The sequence below is a fragment of the Perca flavescens genome, chromosome 23, assembly GCF_004354835.1.
Source record: "Perca flavescens isolate YP-PL-M2 chromosome 23, PFLA_1.0, whole genome shotgun sequence".
In the NCBI taxonomy this organism is placed as follows: domain Eukaryota; kingdom Metazoa; phylum Chordata; class Actinopteri; order Perciformes; family Percidae; genus Perca; species Perca flavescens.
The window spans coordinates 2772140-2798123 of record NC_041353.1 but is presented as its reverse complement, the minus strand read 5'-3'; the positions used below and the strand labels follow the sequence as shown (position 1 = coordinate 2798123).

General features: G+C 42.4%; 1 protein-coding gene across 6 annotated transcripts in view; it reads left to right on the top strand.

Annotated features, from left to right (window-relative positions):
• kiaa0930 overlaps positions 1-25984 on the top strand; it is a 44490-nt gene that overhangs the window by 10142 nt on the left and 8364 nt on the right. For all 6 annotated transcript variants that reach the window (XM_028571142.1, XM_028571140.1, XM_028571141.1 and 3 more), the window contains 5 exons: positions 13498-13646; positions 18296-18400; positions 19801-19878; positions 22230-22331; positions 24460-24600. In XM_028571142.1, coding sequence (XP_028426943.1) covers positions 13498-13646; positions 18296-18400; positions 19801-19878; positions 22230-22331; positions 24460-24600 — 575 coding nt within the window. The remainder of the gene's footprint in view (positions 1-13497; positions 13647-18295; positions 18401-19800; positions 19879-22229; positions 22332-24459; positions 24601-25984) is intronic.

Genomic DNA, 25984 nt, shown 5'->3' with positions numbered 1-25984 from the left:
CGGTGTCGGGTCGCGGGGGGAGCAGCTCCAGCAGGGGACCCCAAACTTCCCTTTCCCGAGCAACATTAACCAGCTCCGACTGGGGATCCGAGGCGTTCCCAGGCCAGGTTGGAGATATAATCCCTCCACCTAGTCCTGGGTCTTCCCGAGGCCTCCTCCCAGCTGGACGTGCCTGGAACACCTCCCTAGGGGGCGCCCAGGGGCATCCTTACCAGATGCCCGAACCACCTCAACTGGCTCCTTTCGGACGCAAAGGAGCAGCGGCTCTACTCCGAGCTCCTCACGGATGAGTGAGCTTCTCACCCTATCTCTAAGGGAGACGCCAGCCACCCTCCTGAGGAAACCCATTTCAGCCGCTTGTACCCTGGATCTCGTTCTTTCGGTCATGACCCAGCCTTCATGACCATAGGTGAGGGTAGGAACGAAAACTGACCGGTAGATCGAGAGCTTTGCCTTCTGGCTAAGCTCTCTTTTCGTCACAACGGTGCGATAGATTGAATGCAATACCGCACCCGCTGCGCCCGATTCTCCGACCAATCTCCCGCTCCATTGTCCCTCACTCGCGAACACAACCCCAAGATACTTGAACTCCTTCACTTGGGGTAAGGACTCATTCCCTACCTGGAGAAGGCATTCCATCGGTTTCCTGCTGAGAACCATGGCCTCAGATTTAGAGGTGCTGATCCTCATCCCAACCGCTTCACACTCGGTTGCGAACCGATCCAGTGAGTGCTGAAGGTCGCAGGCCGATGATGCCATCAGGACCACATCATCTGCAAAGAGCAGCGATGAGATCCCCAGCCCACCAAACTGCAACCCCTCCCCACCCCGACTACGCCTCGATATCCTGTCCATAAATACTACAAACAGGATTGGTGACAAAGCGCAGCCCTGGCGGAGGCCAACCCTCACCTGAAAAGAGTCCGACTTACTACCGAGAACCCGGACACAGCTCTCGCTTTGGTTGTACAGAGATTGGATGGCCCTGAGAAGAGACCCCTCACCCCATACTCCCGCAGCACCTCCCACAGTATCTCCCGGGGACCCGGTCATACGCCTTCTCCAAATCCACAAAACACATGTAGACCGGTTGGGCATACTCCCAGGCTCCCTCCAGGATCCTTGCGAGAGTGAAGAGCTGGTCCGTTGTTCCACGACCAGGACGGAATCCGCATTGTTCCTCCTCAACCCGAGGTTCGACTATTGGCGAACCCTCCTTTCCAGCACCTTGGAGTAGACTTTACCAGGGAGGCTGAGAAGTGTGATACCCCTATAATTGGCACACACCCTCTGGTCCCCCTTTAAAAAGGGGAACCACCACCCCAGTCTGCCACTCCTTTGGCACCGTCCCAGACTTCCACGCAATGTTGAAAAGGCGTGTCAACCAGGACAGCCCCTCCACACCCAGAGCCTTGAGCATTTCTGGACGGATCTCATCAATCCCGGGGCTTTGCCACTGTGTAGTTGTTTGACTACATCAGTGACTTCCGCCTGGGAAATCGACGACAATCCCCCATTATCCTCCAGCTCTGCCTCTAACATAGAGGGCGTATTAGTCGGATTCAGGAGTTCTGCAAAGTGCTCCTTCCACCGCCCCTATTACCTCCTCAGTTGAGGTCAACAGTGTCCCATCCTTACTGTACACAGCTTGGATGGTTCCCCCTTCCCCCTCCTGAGGTGGCGAACAGTTTTCCAGAAGCACTTTGGTGCCGACCGAAAGTCCTTCTCCATGTCTTCTCCAAACTTCTCCCACACCCGCGGCTTTGCCTCTTTCACGGCAGAGGCTGCAGCCCTTCGGGCCCTTCGGTACCCTGCAACTGCCTCGAGTCCTCCGGGATAACATATCCCGGAAAGACTCCTTCTTCAGTCGGACGGCTTCCCTGACCACCGTTGTCCACCACGGTGTTCGTGGGTTACCGCCCCTTGAGGCACCTAAGACCCTAAGACCACAGCTCTTCGCTGCAGCTTCAGCAATGGAAACTTTGAACATTGTCCACTCGGGTTCAATGCCCCCAGCCTCCACAGGGATGCACGAAAAGCTCCGCCCGGAGGTGTGAGTTGAAAGTCTGTTGGACAGGGGCCTCCTCCAGACGTTCCCAATTTACCCGCACTACACGTTTGGGCTTACCAGGTCTGTCCAGAGTCTTCCCCACCCTCTGACCCAACTCACCACCAGATGGTGATCGGTTGACAGCTCTGCCCCTCTCTTCACCCGAGTGTCCAAAACATACGGCCTCAGATCAGATGAAACGATTATGAAATCGATCATTGACCTTCGGCCTAGGGTGCTCTGGTACCAGGTACACTTATGAGCATCCCTATGTTCGAACATGGTGTTCGTTATAGACAATCCATGACTAGCACAGAAGTCCAACAACAAACAACCACTCTGGTTTAGATCAGGAGGCCGTTCCTCCCAATCACGCCTCCAGGTGTCTCCATCATTGCCCACGTGTGCGTTGAAGTCCCCCAGCAGAACAATGGAGTCCCCCACTGGAGCCCCATGCAGGACTCCAGTCAAGGTCTCCAAGAAGGCCGAATACTCCGAACTCCTGTTTGGTGCATATGCACAAACAACAGTCAGAGTTTTCCCCCCCACAACCCGCAGGCGTAGGGAGGCGACCCTCTCGTCCACCGGGGTAAACTCCAACACAGCAACATGTGTCGATGTATAAATTAAATAGGCTAAACTTCAGCTGGAGTCCGATTTACTACGGCAACACTGTTGACCGCATCAGTGATCTCTTTCCATTCCGCATTCTTTCTACAACCTTTAATACCAGTTTTCAGGCTGCCAAAAAGTCCACACGTACCGGAGATATCAGCGTTTCAATCTCCACCTGTGAAAAGTGCCGCTTCTCAGCCGGATTACGTCTCGCCATGTCGTGAATTGTAGGGGCGAGGCCTCAAAACCCAGAATATATTGGGGCGTGATATTCAAATGACGATCGTTTTCAGCCGCGGCATTTATCAAGGGCAGGTATTGCGTACACCTGGATTTCAAAGGTACGCACAGCTTCATAAATCAGGCGGTGAGAGCAGTGTAATCATAATCTTACGCCGACATATACGCCCGTTTCTACGCAAGAATGATAAATGAGGGCCACTGTCTCTATCTATCTATCTATCTATCTATCTATCTATCTATCTATCTATCTATCTATCTATCTATCTATCTATCTATCTATCTATCTATCAGGACGGCAAAATACAGAATATTTCGTTCTCTTGACAGGTACAATATTTGAATTATTATTTTTTTTTAATGACATTTATGTCAAAACCTCGAGACTTTCAAACATCAAAATGTAATTTATGAATATGTATTTGTGTCTACATGACATATAAACATCTTTTCCTATTCTATTTTGTCTGGAAACCATTCCAACACGCTTGCGTGTCATGTGAAAAATACACATCGGTCCTATTTCTAGCACGCATGCTTTTTTGTCGCGGCTCGAACCCTCGCCTCCGCTTTGCGTGTCACGCAGGAAGTGTGCACGCTCTAACCTGTTACCATGGGAGCCGAAATGGAAACAGACACAAGCCACGCAACCGGTGAGCAGGCTCTAACTCGGGGGGGTCAAACTCCGCTTCCCTAAGGGCCACCGTGGAAAAATGAGCACCACATCCAGGGCCAGACTTGTCGAGTTAATCGAAAAAGTCAAATATCTTTGACTGTATTATTGCAGGTCTCAGACAGTCGACAAAAATGTAGAAGAAAATGCCAAAAACGTTAGGAGAAATGTAGAAAAAAGGCCCAAAAACTTTGAAAAAAGTGACAGAAACTAGACGGGCTGAAATGTATTGTGAATCTAAATTGATATGGGAGCTAGGGCTGGGCGATATGGACCAAAAGTCATATCCCGATATATTTTTGCTGAAGATAGATAGATAGATAGAGATATATCTATCTATCCCGATATGTCTTCCTCAAAGTGAGAGAAAATGTTCAGTCAAAGCCAAATATGACATTTTTTTTCAAGTGCAAGTAGTTTCATAGGAACCGGCTATAACAGTTGCAAAATCAAAATGAATAAATAATAAACAGGTTTCTTCACCTGGTTCATGATTAAATGCTCAGCTGTTCAAATAATAATAAAATGTAAACATAAATACTGTATAACAACAGGAGTACCTTTTTTGAAATCAAATCTCCATAAGGCCTTGAGTTTGACACATGTGCACTATATGTAGACACTGATGTAGACACCGTAGTCTATTATCTGTACATCAGGGGGGTCAAACTCATTTTCCCAGAGGGCCACACTGGAAAAAGAGAATCCCACTGAGGGCCAGACATGGAGAGTTTATTGACGTGCTTTTGTTACTGCATGTCACTTCTTTTTTTAAACATTTTGGTAGCTTTTTACTTCATTTTTGTTTTAGTTTCGACTTTTTTGTGGCTTTCTCAGACATTTTTCAACTTTTTTTGTAAATTTGTTGCTTTTTCCTGACGTTTTTGTACGCTTTTTGTCACATTTTTGTTGACATGAAGCCCTACAAAAGTCACCAAAAGAGTTCCTTAGCCGTTGTATAATTTAGCATTTGGTTTCTCAGCCTGAATATGAAAACTCTCTCTCTCTGCTTCTTCTTCTCGGGGAATTTCTGATTCTCAGAGTTGGCAAATCTGCCCAAAATCTGCTTTGAATGTCGCGTAATTGATGTTTAAAAAAACACTTTACTGTGTTTTTGGTTTGGTGCACAACTAGGTGGACCATAAAAATGTATTGTGAACCCAAAATTGATGTATAGGGGCCATATCTAAATCTGCAACGGGCTGGATTTGGCCTGCAGGCCTTGAGTTTGACACATGTGCTGTACATGTTTTGAGCCCCCTGAATGGTTATTTGTACCTCTTTTGAGGAGTAGGATGTCTTTCATATTGTTTGAGGGAGGGCAAATCTACTTCTTCTAAATATTAAAACCTATGCCCTGCATCTCCAAAAAAAAAAAAACACCTACCTAAGAACAGATGAATGTAATGGAGTAACTAAAGTAACTAGTAACTAAAGCTGTAACAGATGAATGTAGCGGAGTAACTAAAGTAACTAGTAACTGAAGCTGGAACAGATGAATGTAGCGGAGTAACTAAAGTAACTAGTAACTAAAGCTGTAACAGATGAATGTAGTGGAGTAACTAAAGTAACTAGTAACTAAAGCTGGAACAGATGAATGTAGTGAAGTAACTAAAGTGACTAGTAACTAAAGCTGGAACAGATGAATGTAGTGGAGTAACTAAAGTGACTAGTAACTAAAGCTGGAACAGATGAATGTAGTGGAGTAACTAAAGTAACTAGTAACTAAAGCTGTAACAGATGAATGTAGTGGAGTAACTAAAGTAACTAGTAACTAAAGCTGTAACAGATGAATGTAGTGGAGTAACTAAAGTAACTAGTAACTAAAGCTGGAACAGATGAATGTAGTGGAGTAACTAAAGTAACTAGTAACTAAAGCTGTAACAGATGAATGTAGTGGAGTAACTAAAGTAACTAGTAACTAAAGCTGGAACAGATGAATGTAGTGGAGTAAAAAGTCCAATATTTCTCTCTGAAATGTAGCGGAGTAGAAGTAGAAAGGAAAGAAAAGACTCAAGTAAAGTACAAGTAGCTCAACATTTGGACTGAAGTACAGTACTGGAGTAAATGTACTTAGTTACTTGAACAGTCACATCTCCTCACATGACTCATTCATTCATTCATTCATTCATAAAACCTATCCCCTGCATCCCCAAAAAAACAAACCTACCCCTGTGCCGTGGCCTGAAAGAAGCATTTGGATGTTTTGACTTTGACTCCGACGCGACTTCAGCTCAGCGCCGCAGACCGCATTAAATATTCAGCCGGATTTGTAATCATTTGTGTCTGTCGGTGAGTCACACTCGGCTATTTTTACCGTACAGAAACCCAGCGCTCGGTATCGCCGTGCACTTTATGAAGAGCAGATCTCGAGCTGCTGCTATCGATCAAATCTGCCGCACGCTGATGTCAGACTATTTATAGCCGGAGTTTCACCGTGGTGCGTTAGGAGGTAATTAAACCTGAATCATTGATTTTCATCTCCGCGTCTCGTCTGAATGAACTCTGATCTAACTGAGCCTGCACGTTACACATTACATTTAATATCCTATACTAAAGTGGTGGAAGAAGTATTCAGACCCTTTTACTGCAGTAAAAGTAAAATACTCTTTTACAAGTTAAAATCCTGCATTGAGAATGTTACTTTATTAGTAAAAGTCTGTTAAGTAGAAGGTGGCATGAAAAGACTAAAGCTGTAACAGATGAATGTAGCGGAGTAACTAAAGTAACTAGTAACTAAAGCTGGAACAGATGAATGTAGCGGAGTAACTAAAGTAACTAGTAACTAAAGCTGTAACAGATGAATGTAGTGGAGTAACTAGTAACTAAAGCTGTAACAGATGAATGTAGTGGAGTAACTAAAGTAACTAGTAACTAAAGCTGTAACAGATGAATTAGTGGAGTAACTAAAGTAACTAGTAACTAAAGCTATAACAGATTAATGTAGCAGAGTAACTAAAGTAACTAAAGGCTCCATTACCTTGTAGCTCACGTTATGGCTCCGTAGCAGAACGCTTTTATAACAATAGGCTAACGATTGGGTCATAACCACGAGACTTACTGTCATACAGTAGAGGAATTACCGTATAGTACAGGAGAAGCTCACAGGCAGTTTGGACTTCCATTAGCTGTTTAGGTTTAATTACTAATGTTAACTAGCATGTTAGTGATCAGTAATTAGCCTGTGTCTATGTTATCTCCTTACATATACCTACACTCTCCGTCTCTGTAAGATTGGGAATGATTGAGATTTCTCTCGGCACAGCTACCAGAAGACTTCACACTTTCAGACACGTTGCTCACGTCACATCTACGTCTTCAAGCTCAGTTGGAGGCTGCTCAGTAACACTCAGCCAGCACCGGAAAAGAGACTTCTAACATCCTTCACTGGTCTCTGTCCAGAGACACGGGTTCTGTTGGTCTATTATATACTGTCTATGGCAAAAACCTCCGGAATTGCGTTCGCTAAACCCACCAGACTCCATGTAAATAATCAGTAATTTAAGCATGGTAAAATATACTTCATTTATAGTCGACAGAGACAAAATAAAACTAAGAAAAGCTGTTTTGGGTCGTCTTTCCACTTTTCCAACCATCACAGTTTTGGTTGAAATAAACACATAGTTTACCGACTTACATGTGTAAATATGCTGGCTCTATACACGCTAAAAGTATTGTTTTTTTAAATGGAGTCTGGTGGGTTTAGTGCTAGAGACTTCAGAGCTGTTTCTGGTTAAACAGAAAGGTCTTAAAGATGTTTAAAAAAGGTCTATCTCTGTAGGGATCCTTTCCATAATGTTGTCAGACACTTATAGAATAATAGTTTGAGTCTGTCAGCGGCAAATAAAGCACTTTTAGTGGACCACATTGACGATGCACATTTGCCCCTTAGGGTTACATTGCAGCCCGGTCTGTGGCTGCCAGTTACTTGATCAAAGATTTAGCATTTTGGATTTTTGGAGCAACATGATGGACAGCGCTTTCCTCCACTATCTTCAAAACACATGAGGAAATGTGAGCTTTAATTTCAGTGTATGTTTCAGTCTTTATTTATAATATTAACAGACACAAAACCTTTAACCTCTGTGTCTCGGTCTACACTGTAATTTCCTGTTCATCCATCCATCCATCCATCCATCCATCCATCCATCCTTTTAGTTCATGCTTTTATCCAGGTCACTGGAGCATCAGAGAAGTTATATAATGGTCATGAAAGATACAGCATCCCGAAACGTGGCTCAGGATGTTTCTCCCCCGCTGCCAGCAGCAGAGAGAGACTTTGGGTGATTCAGCTCACTTTCTTCAGACAAGCGGTGAAGCGCTGGGCTTCTTTACACAGTTGATGTGTTCTTAAAATGGGATACGCAGCTATAAATAGAGCACAATCTTTTATAAACTTCTCTGTAGCTGCTGCAGAGCTCTGCTTTACTCTGGAATAAAGGGAAACTCCGAGACAGACAGACCAAATATGAAACTCCACCAAAATGACTAGAATGAGAAAGTAGTGCAGGGTTCGACATCGAGTCTTTGGCGCTTTTTCCGAAATTTGTTGCCTTGGGACGTTTTTTGTCTCTGTTTTTAAAATTTTTAATCCATGCAGACATGTCCCGGGACCTCCCGAGGTGGTTGGAGATCTCAACACCCCCCCAATGTTGAACCCAAACTTACACCCTTGCTGCTTAGTATCATAACATTTTTATTTCTGAACGTGCAGCGGCACCCAGTTGGATCCTCACAATCTTTGACGTTTTTGACCCATGCCTCGTGATTCTGTTGGTGTAAACCATTTTATAACCCTCCACCCCCCAAATCCAAGGAGTCAACGAACAAAATGTGTTTTTATTCTTGAGACAAATCCCTAAAGCCTCCAGTCATCTTGCCAACAGTCTTTTGTGATTTGTTTTGGGGTGTTTTTGTCCAATAGCAGACCGATCTCCTGAAGTGGCGTATGTAGGACACGGCAATTCAAATGGCATTATTTGTGTGTTATAAAGACGCATGCTCGCTTTTTAGCGTGTTTTTCCACGCTGTTTGGTGTCCATTGACCTACATTATCTTTAATGTTCATTATTTTATTAATTTTACCTTTTTTATTTATCCAGGAAGAGACTCATTGAGATTAAAAATCTCTTTTTCAAGAGAGTCCTGGCCAAGACAGGCAGCAGTACAACCACACACACAGTACATACACACACAAAATATACAAAAACATAAGACACAGCAAATCTTTCAAAGTCAACCACAATCAATTCAATTCAATTTTATTTATAGTATCAAATCATAACAGAGTTATCTCGAGACACTTTACAGATAGAGTAGGTCTAGACCACACACTATAAATTCCAAAACCCCAACAATTACAGCAATTCCCCCAAGAGCAAGCATTAGCAGTGGCTGTTGCGACATTGGCGAGGAAAAACTCCCTTTAGGAAGAAACCTCTGCAGACCCAGACTCTTGGTAGGCGGTGTCTGATGGGGCCGGTTGGGGGTGTGATCCTAAACACATCGGGCCACCTCCAAGTCATTCAAAATCTGCTTAAAAGCGACCAATGAGAGCAGCTCAGTAAGTTTCATGGATTTCTGTAACTTGTTCCAGGTAGAGGGAGCAGAAGGATAAAGATCCTGGGAACCAACATTGTAAAGTCCCGATACTGTTTATACTGATATAGGTCAGAAGGTAGGATGGGAGGAGACCTAAAATAGCCTTGGATATGAAGATATGCCAGTGGTGAAGTCTATCCTACACGTTCATACAGTTCACAATGCTGAGTGAGGACTTTTGTACCAGTGATCAACCTCAGAGCTCCATGGTGTACAGTTATTTACTTATTATATATATTGCGTAGCCGTAGCGACAGTGATGTAGTCTACGTTATACACAGGTATACGCAGTATACCCACTAAGAAAGCTCCAGGATTTCCATATATACCCACTTAAAAATACCCCAATGACGCGCAACAACATACTTTCCATTATATTGTTGATATATTTTGAATTGTCATCTGTGTTTTTCTTCTTCACATAGGCTAAATAAAGGGATTTCAACTGTAAATTGGTGCATAAAGTGTATCCAAATACAGGCAATGAAATCGTTGATGCTCAAAACTTCCCTGGGGGAGGACACCCAGACCCCCCCACTATGAAAATCTGCCTCCCCCACAGGCAGATTCTGGCCAATATACAAAATAGTATACCCACTACAATACATTAGACTACACCACTGCGTAGAAAGTAGAATAAAAAGATGGAAGTCTGGGCCTTTTTAAAGGAAGGGCTTTATAAAATCTGTGTAAAATCTCAACACGATGACCTTTTTTTCTTTTACAGCTTGGGTTGTTTCCACAGTTAAATCAAAGCCTGAGCAGATCAAACCAAACAAGGTTAATCCTCATGGTCCCACATTTAAATTAACCTTGATTCCATTTCTGCCTGTGAAATTAAATCAAATGCCAACGCACTGTTTCCTTTTCCATTACAGAGCTTCAATTATCTTACTTACTCCCAACGTTTGCATCTTATTTCCATTCAAGCATATAAGTATCAAGTATACGTGAACTAAAATATAAATTCTAGGGCTGTAAAGCTGTTTTTATTCTCTGTGCTCGTCATGTCTTGTCTGTCTCGTCACTCTGAGCTGCTGTTAGTCTGATTAAAATAAAGTGCAGTCTGACAAAACAGTCTGCACACTGTGCAGATAATCTGGATGAAAGGAATCGGAGTTTGGATGAGGTTTTGGTCTGATGAAAGCCACGTACATTTCATACTTAACTCTTGACTCTTAAAGGTCCACTGTGGAGGGATTTCTCCCGACTAGCGGTGAAATTGTATTTTGCATTCAAACGAATAGTACTCTCTAGCGCCTCGCTTTTTCAAATGCGTGTTGCAGCTACGGTAGCCCTTATGTACCAAGAAGCTACGACAACATGTCTTCCAAATGAAGACATGTCTTCGCTTTTTTTTGGCAACGAGGATTCCTTCTCCCGTGGCTCGGCATGAGTACGATCCTCCGTTATGAACGAGCGCCTCTCGCTGATCTCCTCAGTCTCAGCTGGTTTCAGTGCTGTCACGCTGGCTCTGAACGAAAACACGTTGTGGATTAGCTAGACAGGTCGGCTAGTGCTTCATGTCCCTCTCAGCGATTTATAGGTTTTCACAATGACGGAACGGCATGGAAGCCTCCTTGGACTTGCCCGTCTAACGTAAATAACGATAAGAAATTCTTTACTTACGAGCATAAGTCAGATCATTGGCAGAGGTCATTCTACACCAATGAGGACATATTTATGAATGAAGACAATGATTTTAGCTAATAAAATACTTAAAAACACTACACAGTGGACCTTTTTTTAAAGATGGAAGGTTAACAGGATTATGTGTAGTTACAGTGACAAAGAGAAAAAACAGTTTGCACTCTAACGCAAACACTTAAAGGTGCTCTAAGCGATGTTGGGTGACGTTACTTCTTGTTGACGTTCAAAGTACAGTACAGGCCAAAAGTTTGGACACACCTTCTCATTCAATGCGTTTCCTTTTTATTTTCATGACTTTTTTTTTTACATTGTAGATTCTCACTGAAGGCATCAAAACTATGAATGAACTATGAAAAACCATTTCAGGTGACTACCTCATGAAGCTCATTGAGAGAACACCAAGGGTTTGCAGAGTTATCAAAAAAAGCAAAGGGTGGCTACTTTGGAATCTAAAATATAAGACATGTTTTCAGTTATTTCACACTTTTTTGTAAATAATACATATAATTCCATATGTGTTCATTCATAGTTTTGATGCCTTCAGTGATAATCTACAATGTTAATAGTCATGAAAATAAAGAAACACATTGAATGACAAGGTGTGTCCAAACTTTTGGCCTGTACTGTATTTTCAAACTAAATGAAGACTAGCTCGCTCCTCCCTCCTCCTCATCCTGTCCCTTCCCTTCTGTGCTTTAGCGCACAAATCAACAGGCCTGAAATATATAAAATTGGGTATGGACTGGCAGCTCAGTTGTTCTTTCATAGTTAGTTTAATGGTCATTTTTCAAAATTAAAGACAAAAGAGTGAGAGTTATAATCCAGCAGAGTGTGAACGGTTTTTCAACTGTTTTTATTGGCCATTAAAAGAGATTACTTCTGATGTTAGCAAAAGCCGGGAGACCATAATTGAGTAATACATTTTAATAAAAAGGTCTGACCACAGAACACACAGTGGTTTCAGAGATCGGCAGGGAAACTCCCACTTCCTGTTAGCGGCTTCAACATTTAACATGAAAAAACAGTTTCTGTGTGTAGCTTGTATTGTCTTTATATGGATTCTTCTGTTATATTATACTTCCGTTCCTTTTTCTTTAGGTGTTTTAAAACCATAATTATAATTTTCTTATGTTTTTATTTTGGGAAATCAATTTGGGTTTATACAAATGTCTGCATAATGTTGCTCGGGAAAGGGAAGTTTGGGGTTCCCTGCTGGAGCTGCTCCCCCCGCGACCCGACACCGGATAAGCGGACGAAGATGGATGGATGGATGGATGGATGGATGGACAAATGTCTGCATAATGTCAGTCTGTATATAACGATATTTTAAGTGTTAAACAACACATCTTGCTTAAAGTCAATAGTGAGTTGTTTAAATGTTGTCTTGTTATCACCAATCGTTCCTGACCTCTGTCAGATGCAGACGTGTAAATGATAAGTTTGAGAACCTCTCCACTAAGAGTTTTGGGGCTCTATTTTAACGATCTAAGCGCACGGTTTGAAGCGCCTGGTGCAGGTGTGTTTAGGGCGTGTCCAAATACACTTTTGCTAGTTTGACGGTAAAAAAGTGTCTGTGTGCCGGGCGCCTGGTTCTAAAGGGTTGTTCTTAGTGTCTTCATTAATCAGAGGTGTGTTTTGGGCGTAACATGCAATCAACCAATCAGAGATCATCTCCCATTCATCAACCAATCAGAGATCATCTCCCATTCCCTTTAAAAGCCAGGCGCGTTTGGACCTTGGAGCATTGCTGTTATGATGGAGGATTTGTGTGTGTGTGTGTGTGTGTGTGTGTGTGTGTGTGTGTGTGTGTGTGTGTGTGTGTGTGTGTGTGTGTGTGTGTGTGTGTGTGTGTGAGTAACAAGCATAGTGTGCGCTCGGTGTGCACGAGCCTAGGAGCATTTTACTAATGCTCTGTTAAATAACAATGAAATGCTGCGTTATTGACTTTAGACCAGGTTTTTGTTGGTCAATGGAGCAATCACTTCACGCTGCCTCAAGATAGCAATACTCCCAGAATGCACCTGAACACCCCTCCCTGTAAGACCAGCACACCCAGAATGCACCTGAACACACCTCCCTGTAAGACCAGTACGCCCAGAATGCACCTCAACACACCTCCCTGTAAGACCAGCATGCCCAGAATGCACCTGAACACACCTCCCTGTAAGACCAGCATGCCCAGAATGCACCTGAACACACCTCCCTGTAAGACCAGCACGCCCAGAATGCACCTGAACACACCTCCCTGTAAGACCAGCATGCCCAGAATGCACCTGAACACACCTCCCTGTAAGACCAGCATGCCCAGAATGCACCTGAACACACCTCCCTGTAAGACCAGCACGCCCAGAATGCACCTGAACACACCTCCCTGTAAGACCAGCACGCCCAGAATGCACCTGAACACACCTCCCTGTAAGACCAGCATGCCCAGAATGCACCTGAACACACCTCCCTGTAAGACCAGCATGCCCATGGCTCACAGATAGGCGCATTTGCTATTTAAGCAACGTGGGCGCTGGACGGGAAACTGACAACTATTGTTGGTCTTAAACTAGCGGTCTTTGCGCTGCTCCGGTTGCAGGATAGGACCCTTGGAACAGTCTGTCTAAAGACGCTGCAGTGTTGTTAAACCATATACTGAGCGTTTTTGTTTGTGTGTCTGCAGGTTGTTTTAAAGATGACCGCATCGTGTTTTGGACCTGGATGTTCTCCACATATTTCATGGAGAAGTTCGCTCCTCGGCAGGACGACATGCTGTTCTACGTCCGCAGGAAGCTCGCCTACGTCAGCGCCGACAACACCGAGGGCAAAAAGGTAGCGAGCTGCCATCTATCTACAGGTTTATCTACAGATTTGGCCATTTCTTCTCTGTTTATCAGCCATATAGTTTAAAGGTCCCATGACATGGTGCTCTTTGGATGCATTTATATAGACCTTAGTGGTTCCCTAATACTGTATCTGAAATCTCTTTTATATAGACCTTAGTGGTCCCCTAATACTGTATCTGAAGTCTCTTTTATATAGACCTTAGTGGTCCCCTAATACTGTATCTGAAGTCTCTTTTATATAGGCCTTAGTGGTCCCCTAATACTGTATCTGAAGTCTCTTTTATATAGACCTTAGTGGTCCCCTAATACTGTATCTGAAGTCTCTTTTATATAGACCTTAGTGTTGCCCCCTACAGGTTTCTCTATAGAGGCCCCGTACAGCTCCTATGTTTACTCGGTCAGTCTGCAGTCTGTTTCCTCTTTCTCTGTTCCTCTACAATGCTTTCCGAGCTTTCTTTTTTGCCGGCTCAGCCATGATGATAGTGTAAAAAACTCCACCTCTACCTATGTCTGCAGTACCGTGAAGCAGTCAGTTACATGGTGAGACCTGATATCACGCCATAGTTCCCTGACGCGGAGACCGGCGGCTCACCAGCCCAAAGCTGCAAGGCTGATTTTTAAACTCTCGGTTAAGGTTAATTAAGCTAAAAAAAAAACCTTTTAAAACAAGGCTTGGGGTCAGTCTTCCTCGGTTTAAAGGTCCCTTGGTCCCTGAGTTTTTTTTTTGTTTTAGCTCAGATGGGCCAATCTGGAATCTTCTCCTTATGAGGTCATAAGGGGAAAGGTTACCTCACCTTTCTCTGCTTTGCCCGCAGAGAGAATTTGGTCAGAGAGAGAGAGAGAGATTCAAATGAGCAAAGTGGCAGTTGGTCAAGACCACACCCCCTTAAGATACAGTATTAGGGGACCACTAAGGTCTATATAAAAGAGACTTCAGATACAGAATTAGGGGACCACTAAGGTCTATATAAAAGAGACTTCAGATACAGTATTAGAGGACCACTAAGGTCTATATAAAAGAGACTTCAGATACAGTATTAGGGGACCACTAAGGTCTATATAAAAGAGAGTTCAGATACAGTATTAGAGGACCACTAAGGTCTATATAAAAGAGACTTCAGATACAGTATTAGGGGACCACTAAGGTCTATATAAAAGAGACTTCAGATACAGTATTAGGGGACCACTAAGGTCTATATAAAAGAGACTTCAGATACAGTATTAGGGGACCACTAAGGTCTATATAAAAGAGACTTCAGATACAGTATTAGGGGACCACTAAGGTCTATATAAAAGAGACTTCAGATACAGTATTAGGGGACCACTAAGGTCTATATAAAAGCATCCAAAGAGCACCATGTCATGGGACCTTTAAACTATATGGCTGATAATCTGAATCCTAACCGAGAAAACAAACCACACTGTTGAGCTCTATTGATAGGCAGTGAAACTAAAGTCTCAGTCTGTCTTTAGAGAGACAGAGGAAAACGATCAATGTGATTTTATGTTTTTATAATATGCATCTTCACAGCTGTCCGTGTCTGCCGAGGCTTTAATCTGCTGACGGAGACGTTATTGATCTCATGTTGGGATGGTTATCAGGAGAGAGAGAGGACACCGCTCAGATCCTCAGATACTTTTAGAAATGATCAGTCACTTTACTTCTCTTTACCTTCAAAAATCAAATGCACAGTTACAGTCTGAAGATTAAAGGAAATAACTTATTAAAAGATGAGACTATGAAGAAGAAATTAAAAAAGAGAGAGACTAGCAGGGTAAAATAAACAAATGTAGTTACATATTCATCACAATACTGGGTTCTCCCTTTCACTGTAAGGTTTAGGTGCAGCACCTGAGCTGTTTTGGGGAATTACCTGAGCCAAATGAATGTAACAAAAATACTTTTTTCAGATCTAAAGATTGTAATTGGATTTCTTTGGCTTTACGCTTTTGTCTTTAAGCTTTTTGAGTGTTATTTATTTATCTGCTCTAGCTTTTCCAACATTTTAGACCGATATGGTGATAATAACGGTCTAAAATGATGTGTAAAAGAGACGCAAAACTACCACAAAGGGACACAAACGGACTACAAAGAGACGCCAAATGACCACAGAGACCCAAAACAACCCCAGAGGAACCACCAAAACCAAATGACCAAAAAGAGACTCAACACGACTACAAAGAGACCCAAAATGTTTGGGGGAAATATTGCTTTTTTCAGAAAAACATAGCGTTTTCGTGAGGAAGGATGCCTAAACCTCGGCCAAATATGTGCACTAAAGTCTTCCACAAACTGAGGGAAACCACTGCAAACTATTACTAATTGCCTTTTATTGTCATTGTACATGTACAGCGAAATTGAATGCATTCCTTCCAGTGTAAAAAAAACATCAGCAAAAGTGCAATGCAGGTGAATAAATAAATACAAAAGAGCCTCTAAAAGTCACTATATAAAAAAGATTATTAAAAAAAACGACCCAGTGCAGCCCTAGTATAACTGATGCTCTGGTCTTTCCTCCCTCCTCTTCTTCTCCTGATAATTAAATCTTACTTGTCTGGACTCTCCGGCTGCCTTTTGTAGTTTGTCCTACATCCCTCTCTGTCCCCGGTTGCCATGGTTGCACATCATTGTTCTGTGTCCAGGGGCCTCATTCATAAACGTGCCGTACGCACAAAAGAACACGTAGGCCGCTCTCTACACAAGATTTGGGATTTCTAAAAAGCAAACTTGACGGGGGAAAATGTGCAGTACTCCACGGACTCTTCGGATAGGGTGACCAGACGTACCAAAAAATTCCAGACAGTCCCGAAATCCAAGCGGTTGTCCTGAATCCTGCCCTGATTCTCCCGAAAATTAGAGCAAAGTCTCAAGAGCCGACTCTGGAGTAGTTCTAGTCTGATGGAACATTATAAACGTGTCGGCTGCTCGTTGGCTGCAAGTAGCAATGCAAATTTTCATTCATTCATTTTTGAAATGGAGGCTCAGGCTGGTGTCCCGGGACCCGAGACCCGAGAGCAAAAACAGTCTCTGCGGGTACCGGGAGGACTGGGTAGGGAAATGAGGTCATATGAGCAAGGTTACCTCCCCTTTCTCTGCTTTGCCCGCCCAGAGAATTTGCCCCCATGAGAGAGAAAGAGAGACTTCATGGCTTTCAAACGAGCAAACTGGACAACAACAAGACCGCACCCCCACCCTCCACCTTGCCCCCCCTCACCCACCTCTCCTCCTCAATAGCATTTAAAGCTACAGAAAATATTTCTTTGCGTACTCTCATCCTATGTTTCGTCCGTACGCCACTACTGTGTGTGTGTGTGTGTGTGTGTGTGTGTGTGTGTGTGTGTGTGTGTGTGTGTGTGTGTGTGTGTGTGTGTGTGTGTGTGTGTGTGTGTGTGTGTGTGTGTGTGTATACTCGTCTCTTTGTAAACATATTTTTTACAAAGACAGCGAAATGCAGTTTGCGTAATCACAAGTAATCAACACATGAAAACACATGATGCAATACATGACTAAGGGGAAATTGTGTGTGTGTGTGTGTGTGGTAAGTCGTATCATCTCTTATTAGATTAAACTTTATTGTCATTGTGCAGAGTACAAGACAGTGAGTGCAAAAAAAGCAGAAAAGTGCAATGTGATATACAAAGTATAGACAGGTGATGCATAGGCAGGACCAGAAATATTATAAGAGCAGAATAAGTATGGCTTTGTAATATGAACAATGTATGAAAAACATGTACAGATATGTGCAATGTAGTAGCAGTAACTTTATACTAGTAGTAAGAATAATAGAGATATATGCAGTGTATTAACAGAATAAATAATAAGAAAAACTGAATAAATATGGATATACTGAAGGTTGATGTCAGCCGTCTGCTGGGAGAGGCGGCGAGGTCTCCGCACGCCAGGTTTCATATCACTCACACGCCATGTAGACCGCAGGAATGGTTGCCACGGTTACGCTCTGGAAAGGCGATGGGGAAGTACCTTGTTCATGGAGGAAACTGTCTCAAATAACATCAAAAGATACCAAACATTCAGGCTTTTACATAACATTCACATTTCCTGATTTCTGTTGCTTCAACCCTTTTTCCTGCTGCAAGAGGAAAATGTTCACTGCAGTTTAAACTGTGTCACATCCTTCTAGCTGCATAGTATCTGTAGTAGTATCTGTATTATCTGTTGCTGCATGTAACAGAAACATGTACAGGTACAACAAAAACTGAAGAAAATATCTTTACAACATATAACACCCGCAAATTGTTGTTTCCGTAGCGGCTGGCCTACTTCCAGACCCTTGTTGTGTTGCAGCCACGGACGGAGCACAGTAAGCAGCTCTCAATTGCGTAGCTTTATTTTAGGTTGGAAAAAGCCTGGTAAAACTGTAAATCATCAATTAATCAAAATAAAATGTTCCTCTCTTATCTGTGAAACAAGCATTGACCCATTTCAACTCCACCCTTCAAAGAACCGGAATCGAAAGAAAGAAATATTAGTGGAATATTCACTTTCATTAGCCATGTAAACGGCTCCGTCGGAATATCGTCTTTTTTCAGATTAAGGGTAAAACTGGAATGTTATGTGCATGTAAACGTAGTCTGTGTTTGTGTTTGATGAAGTGTGTCGGCTGTGTTTTTTAGGTGGAGGTGGAGGTTTACCGGAGAGACTCCAAGAAGCTGCCGGGCCTCGGCGACCCCGACATCGACTGGGAGGAGAGCGTCTACCTGAACCTCATCCTGCAGAAGGTCAACACCACCCAACACCACAGCTTTAACTAGGGTTGCTCCATTATGGCATGAAAAAATAATCCTAATCAAAATTATTTAGGTCAATATTGAAACGCATGCGTGCCTTTGCAAATATTACGGATATAAAACGAGAAGCAGTGGCAGCAAAAACTGTCCTGTCCTGTTAGTAGTGTCCTCAGGAGTCTGACACTGTCCTGTGACTCCCAGACACTGTTCTATGACTCCCATGACTGTCCCGGGACAGTTAGACACTGTCCTGTGACTCCCATGACTGTCCCGGGACAGTCAGACACTGTCCTGTGACTCCCAGACACTGTTTTATGACTCCCATGACTGTCCCGGTACAGTCAGACAATGACCTGTGACTCCCATGACTGTCCCGGGACAGTCAGACACTGGCCTGTGACTCCCAGACACTGTTCTATGACTCCCATGACTGTCCCGGGACAGTCAGACACTGTCCTGTGACTCCCAGACACTGTTTTATGACTCCCATGACTGTCCCGGTACAGTCAGACAATGACCTGTGACTCCCATGACTGTCCCGGGACAGTCAGACACTGGCCTGTGACTCCCAGACACTGTTCTATGACTCCCATGACTGTCCCGGGACAGTCAGACACTGGCCTGTGACTCCCAGACACTGTCCTGTGACTCCCAGACACTGTTGTATGACTGTCCCGGGACAGTCATGGGAGTCACAGGACAGTGTCGGACTGTCCTGTGACTCCCATGACTGTCCCAGGACACTCCTCAGGACACTACTAACAGGACAGGACAGTTTTTGCTGCCACTGCTGCTGGATAAAACTTGGTGATAAACATTGAATATTGTTGTATGCAGATGTGTTGTTATATCTCACATATACAGAATTCAACACCTTATTTGATACATATTATATATCTTTACAGACTGAATTCTGTCTGTAAGTTAAATGTAGGCAGGAAGGATGCATGTGGTACGTGGGGACGGAAATACAACCATTTGTGTTTACGATACCTTGTCACGGACAAAAAACTGGAATTTTAGATAATCATAACACATTCCCAGGTATTAAAAAAGTGACCATTTTATCATTATCTTTAGGCCAAACAGCTCACAAAGCAGAAATGTGTGTCAGGATTTCGGTGATTGTGAGAAATGTACTAACTAGGCCTTTTTCTGTCTTATTTGGGAAACTTCACACTTCACTTCACAGTGTTCACAGATAGAGAACTACAGTATGTACTACTTTTTACTACACATTCTTAGTGACTTTTATGATCAGTCATTTGGACGCACAAAAACACAGGGAGAAAAAAAGGGTCCAGGTTGAAAAAAAAATACCGAAATTACGGTATTTTAAAATGAAAGCGTGACATTTGATGCCCACAATAACTCCTATAACTGTCTTGCAGTTGGACTACGTGGTAACGTGTGCAGTCTGCACGCGCTCAGACGCAGGAGACATCCACATCCACAAGAAGAAATGTCAGGTATGAAACCACTCTGTCGTCCCATCAGAGCTGCTCCACAAGACGCTCAACTCAGGTCTCTATCGGAGGTCATTGAAGCTGTAATCAGGGTGCGATCAATGCTACTTCACCGATAGACCATATATGATATACCTGAAATACAAGTATTTTAAATCAGAGAAATATAAAAACATTTTTAAATTTTTTTTTTTATAAGTATATAGTATAACAAAAGAATAGAATTTACAAATATACAAAAAAAATCAAAAGTTTTTGCAAGTTTCTGCAATTTCATTGCATCAAATTTTATAAATATCCTGCATATTCCATTGCATTTTTTAAGAAGAAATGCTGCATAATCAAGGATTTTTGCCCGCAATAATCACAAAAAGAAATTTCTGGAAGGACTGAATAACAATTGAAGAGAGTAAAGGAATACTGCAATATCCGTATAGTCTGAGATTTAAGATTTAAATATAAATATAGTGCAAGGCAGCTCAGTGCAATGGCAATATATTAATAACAATATTGTAATTGTAAGATTGAAAAATACATGAGGTAGATAAGCAGAACAGTGTAGATTGACTTTGTTCAGTGTAAGGGTGGAGGCTATTTTCAAACTTTTTATTATTTATCTATTTTAAACTAAGTAAAGCGCTGTAACGGGAACACATGGTGCCATAGAAATCCCAGCAGCAGTTGTTCAGCCCCCAACAGGTGACTGTGAGCCGGCTACAGGCACCGCCAGATGACGGGGCTTTCAGGGGCTGTGGTAGTGGAGTTTAGCCAGAAAAAGTGAGCGTCACGCGGCGATGACATGTTTAGTTTAGGCACCAAAACGACTCATTAAGTTGAGGATAAAGATGGTGGTTTCAATTAAAACAAATTCAGAGGAACGGACGCGCGTTTCCTGGGTGATTATTTGGGAACTATGATCTCCGGCCTATATGTTGACACCCTGTTGTGTTTTTGAATTTTTTGATTATTTTCCATTGAATATTGAAGTGCATATTTAAAGGTCCCGTGACATGCTGCTTTTGGATGCTTTTATATAGACCTTAGTGGTCCCCAATACTGTATCTGAAGTCTCTTTTATATAGGCCTTAGTGGTCCCCAATACTGTATCTGAAGTCTCTTTTATATAGACCTTAGTGGTCCCCCAATACTGTATCTGAAGTCTCTTTTATATAGACCTTAGTGGTCCCCTAATACTGTATCTGAAGTCTCTTTTATATAGACCTTAGTGGTCCCCTAATACTGTATCTGAAGTCTCTTTTATATAGACCTTAGTGGTCCCCTAATACTGTATCTGAAGTCTCTTTTATATAGACCTTAGTGGTCCCCTAATACTGTATCTGAAGTCTCTTTTATATAGGCCTTAGTGGTCCCCAATACTGTATCTGAAGTCTCTTTTATATAGACCTTAGTGGTCCCCTAATACTGTATCTGAAGTCTCTTTTATATAGACCTTAGTGGTCTCCTAATACTGTATCTGAAGTCTCTTTTATATAGACTTGGTCCCCTAATACTGTATCTGAAGTCTCTTTTATATAGACCTTAGTGGTCCCCTAATACTGTATCTGAAGTCTCTTTTATATAGACCTGGTCCCCTAATACTGTATCTGAAGTCTCTTTTATATAGGCCTTAGTGGTCCCCTAATACTGTATCTGAAGTCTCTTTATATAGACCTTAGTGGTCCCCTAATACTGTATCTGAAGTCTCTTTTATATAGACCTTAGTGGTCCCCTAATACTGTATCTGAAGTCTCTTTTATATAGACCTTAGTGGTCCCCTAATACTGTATCTGAAGTCTCTTTTATATAGACCTTAGTGGTCCCCTAATACTGTATCTGAAGTCTCTTTTATATAGGCCTTAGTGGTCCCCAATACTGTATCTGAAGTCTCTTTTATATAGACCTTAGTGGTCCCCTAATACTGTATCTGAAGTCTCTTTTATATAGACCTTAGTGGTCCCCTAATACTGTATCTGAAGTCTCTTTCCCCAATTTCAGCCTTGGTGCAGAATTACAGCCACTAGAGCCAGTCCCACAATGAGCTTTCCTTAGGATGTGCCATTTCTGTGTCTGTAGCTATTGAGGAGGAGAGTGGGGGGGCAAGGTGGAGGGTGGGGGTGTCTAATAAAGTGACATTTTCATTCCACGGGACCTTAAGTGTTTTGGCATATGGCCGAGTGGCTCTATATCCGTGTTATTGAAAAGGGGGATTTAATTCTTACAAGTTTTGTTTTGTTGTGCTTGATCCAAATACATCCCCCTCTTTGCTTTATTTATTTATTTATTTATTTTTTACACAAATCGAAACCTGGCTGTAATGATCTTCTTCATCCACTCGGTCTGGGATGTTTTCGTAGGAAGTGTTTGCGTCTCCCAGCAAACATGCCATGGACAGCAAAGGAGAGGAGTCCAAGATGAGCTACCCCAACATCTTCTTCATGATCGACAACTTCGAGGAGGTAAACTGGCAATAAAGTCTGACCAAACTAATGGGTTTTTCCATTATAGCACTGGTTCTCAGACTTTTTTTCAATAATGTTGCCCCTTTGAACAGTTTACAAACTTCTCTGTCTTCATGTAAGTTGGTGGGAAAAATTATTTTTTAGGTGTAGTTCCACCGTTTAGCCGCTATGTTCAATTTTTGTCTTGAAAGCCTGGCGCACTTCCTTGGGGCCTGACTGTGACGGGACTCCGTGATGCATTCAATTGCAACTTGTAAACTCTGGAAAAACTCAAACTTTTGTTGCGAAGTACCCTTCTGGCATCTAGACCACTGGTTCTCAAGCTTTTTTCAAAAATATTCCCCCTTTGAACAGTGTTTTTAAGCCATGTACCCCCTAACCAGCATGAATAATTTTTGGTAGAAAAAAACAGTCTGTATAAAGAGGAAGAATACAGCGATGTCAGCGATTTAGATTTACTAAACAACAGCCTTGGAACCTGGAAAACATTTAGATGATGATGGAGAAAGGAGACAAAAACTTGGAAAAAGACGGTACAAAGAAGGAAGGAAGGCAAGAATAGGTCGAAAATAGTAAAAAAAAAAAAAAAAAAAGAAAACAGTAGAAAGGACGAAGGCAACACTAGGGCGACAAAAGTGACAAAAAAATCAAATAAGCGAAATAAAACGCATTACATTATCTTAACTCCATTATCTAACACTTTTACCGCTTTTATTCTGAAGGCCAGAGGTCCTCTTATCGCTGCAGTCCACACAACTTTATCTTTAACCACATGCACACACTTTTACAAGTATTTTCCAGTTTAATTTGACTTTTTGGTTGGGAAGAATTCTGAATGCCTGGCTTTTACTTGTAACTTGTAATTTGTACTGTGTGGTATTACTATTATTACTGAACTGAAAGATCTAAATCCCTCCTACGCCACTGATATTTTCTGGACATTTGAACTTATATATATTCGGGTGAGTGAAAACATCCCAAATAATTGCCTTCTTTTATTTTCTTAAAAGTAGTTGTGTGCATAAATGTTGAGAGAGGTTTTATTCATCAGTAATGAAGCCTTCTTTTTCCATTTAGCTGCTGATCGTGGCCAGAGATCCAGTTGTAATGAAGTGTTACTCGATGCATTTTCACTCAGTTTAAAAAACAGTTAACACCAGCTTTTATAGGTCGACCGGGGAGAGAAACACCAGAGCACACAGATATGTCTCCTGGGAGGAAATCAATGGGTGTTATTTATTAGTTTTGGTGCCCAGGAGCGAGAAAGAACAGCTGACTGTGTTCTCAGCTAAACTGCTAACAGCTAACTCTCTTTGTGTGTCTCTGTTTCTAACGGCAAAAGTCCTCACAAGCATAGAAAGATGAGGGATTTTGTACGATTCTCCAAATCCACGATTCAATTTGACTTTCGATTTTTAAACATTTTGTTTTCAGCAGTTACGGCAATGCCATAGTAAGAGCCTCTAGAACGGGGTTTCTCAAATGGGGGTACGTGTCCCCCTACGGGTACTTTGGAGGACTGCATTTTTTTGCAAAATGTTTTTAAGTTAAGTACAAAGTTTTTCGCTTTTTTCAAAGTTCTTTTCTGTTTTTGAAGGTTTTGTCGTTTGTTTTGACCTATTCTTGCCTTTCTTCTTTTTTCTACTGTCTTCTCTACCAGCCACTAAGCTAACGTTACCCTGTGTCTTTAGCTACATGCTACCAGCCGCCAAGCTAACATTACCCTGTGTCTTTAGCTGCATGCTACCAGCCACTAATCCAACGTTACCCTGTGTCTTTAGCTAAATGCTACCAGCCACTAAGCCAATGTTACCCTATGTCTTTAGCTGCATGCTACCATTCGATAAGCTAACATTACCCTGTGTCTTTAGCTGCATGCTACCAGCCACTAAGCCAACGTTACCCTGTGTCTTTAGCTGCATGCTACCAGCCACTAAGCCAACGTTACCCTGTGTCTTTAGCTGCATGTTACCAGCTGCTAAGCTACATTGTGTCTAGGAGTTTGGCACTTCCAAAGGTTGTGTTTCTGGGAACTTTGAGGCTGTTGGGTGAAAGAATGGATGCAGATCTTTGCAGGTAAAGTAAAATGTAAAGTAGTAATGTTGTTATGTAATTGTGTGTGCAGGTGTTCAGTGACATGACGGTGGGTGAAGGGGAGATGGTGTGCGTGGAGCTGGTGGCAAGCGACAAGAGCAACACCTTCCAGGGCGTCATCTTCCAGGGCTCGATCCGCTACGAGGCGCTGAAGAAGGTCTACGACAACCGGGTGAGACGCTGCTGGGAGCTACATACTAACGCTGGCATGCTAACGTTCTCACAATGACACAATGTTTTACCGTGTTAGCCAGAAAATGAACCCGGCAAAACTTTACCAACTTTATTAATCGGGCACGTAGCCAGCCCAGGAAGGGGCTTTTTCTTTTAAAAAGTGGAACTTTTTGCAGTTTTTCCCACATTTTGTATTTAATTATGAGGTTAAAATATTTCATGTTGGTGACTTTTTATGCACTAATTGTTGCTGGATTAGCTTGTCTGCCGGTATCTTAACGAGCACCGAGAATCTACACCTTTTTTAGTCCAAACGCACGCACACACGCCTCAAACACAAGTTATCTGCGTGGATTGTTAATGCATTATACATTAGATTGTTACACGTTGCGTGTCTTTTACATGTTGCGTGTCTTTTACATGTTGCGTGTCGTTACATGTTGCATGTCTGTTATATGTTGCGTGTCGTTACATGTTGCGTGTCGTTACATGTTGTGTGTCGTTACATGTCAGTTACATGTTGCGTGTCTGTTACGTGTCAGTTACATGTTGCGTGTCTGTTACATGTTGCGTGTATGTTACATGTCAGTTACATGTTGCGTGTCTGTTACATGTTAGTTACATGTTGCGTGTCTGTTACATGTTGCGTGTCTGTTACATGTCAGTTACATGTTGCGTGTCTGTTACGTGTCAGTTACATGTTGCGTGTCTGTTACATGTTGCGTGTATGTTACATGTCAGTCACATGTTGCGTGTCTGTTACATGTTAGTTATATGTTGCGTGTCTGTTACATGTTGCGTGTCGTTACATGTCAGTTACATGTTGTGTGTCTGTTACATGTTGCGTGTCTGTTACATGTTGCGTATCTGTTACATGTTGCGTGTCTGTTACATGTCAGTTACATGTTGCGTGTCTGTTACGTGTCTGTTACATGTTGCGTGTCTGTTACATGTTGCGTGTATGTTACATGTCATTTACATGTTGCGTGTCTGTTACATGTTAGTTACATGTTGCGTGTCTGTTACATGTTGCGTGTCTGTTACATGTCAGTTACATGTTGCGTGTCTGTTACGTGTCAGTTACATGTTGCGTGTCTGTTACATGTTGCGTGTATGTTACATGTCAGTTACATGTTGCGTGTCTGTTACATGTTAGTTACATGTTGCGTGTCTGTTACATGTTGTGTGTCTGTTACATGTCAGTTACATGTTGCGTGTCTGTTACGTGTCAGTTACATGTTGCGTGTCTGTTACATGTTGCGTGTCTGTTACGTGTCAGTTACATGTTGCGTGTCTGTTACATGTTGCGTGTATGTTACGTGTCAGTTACATGTTGCGTGTATGTTACATGTCAGTTACATGTTGCGTGTCTGTTACATGTT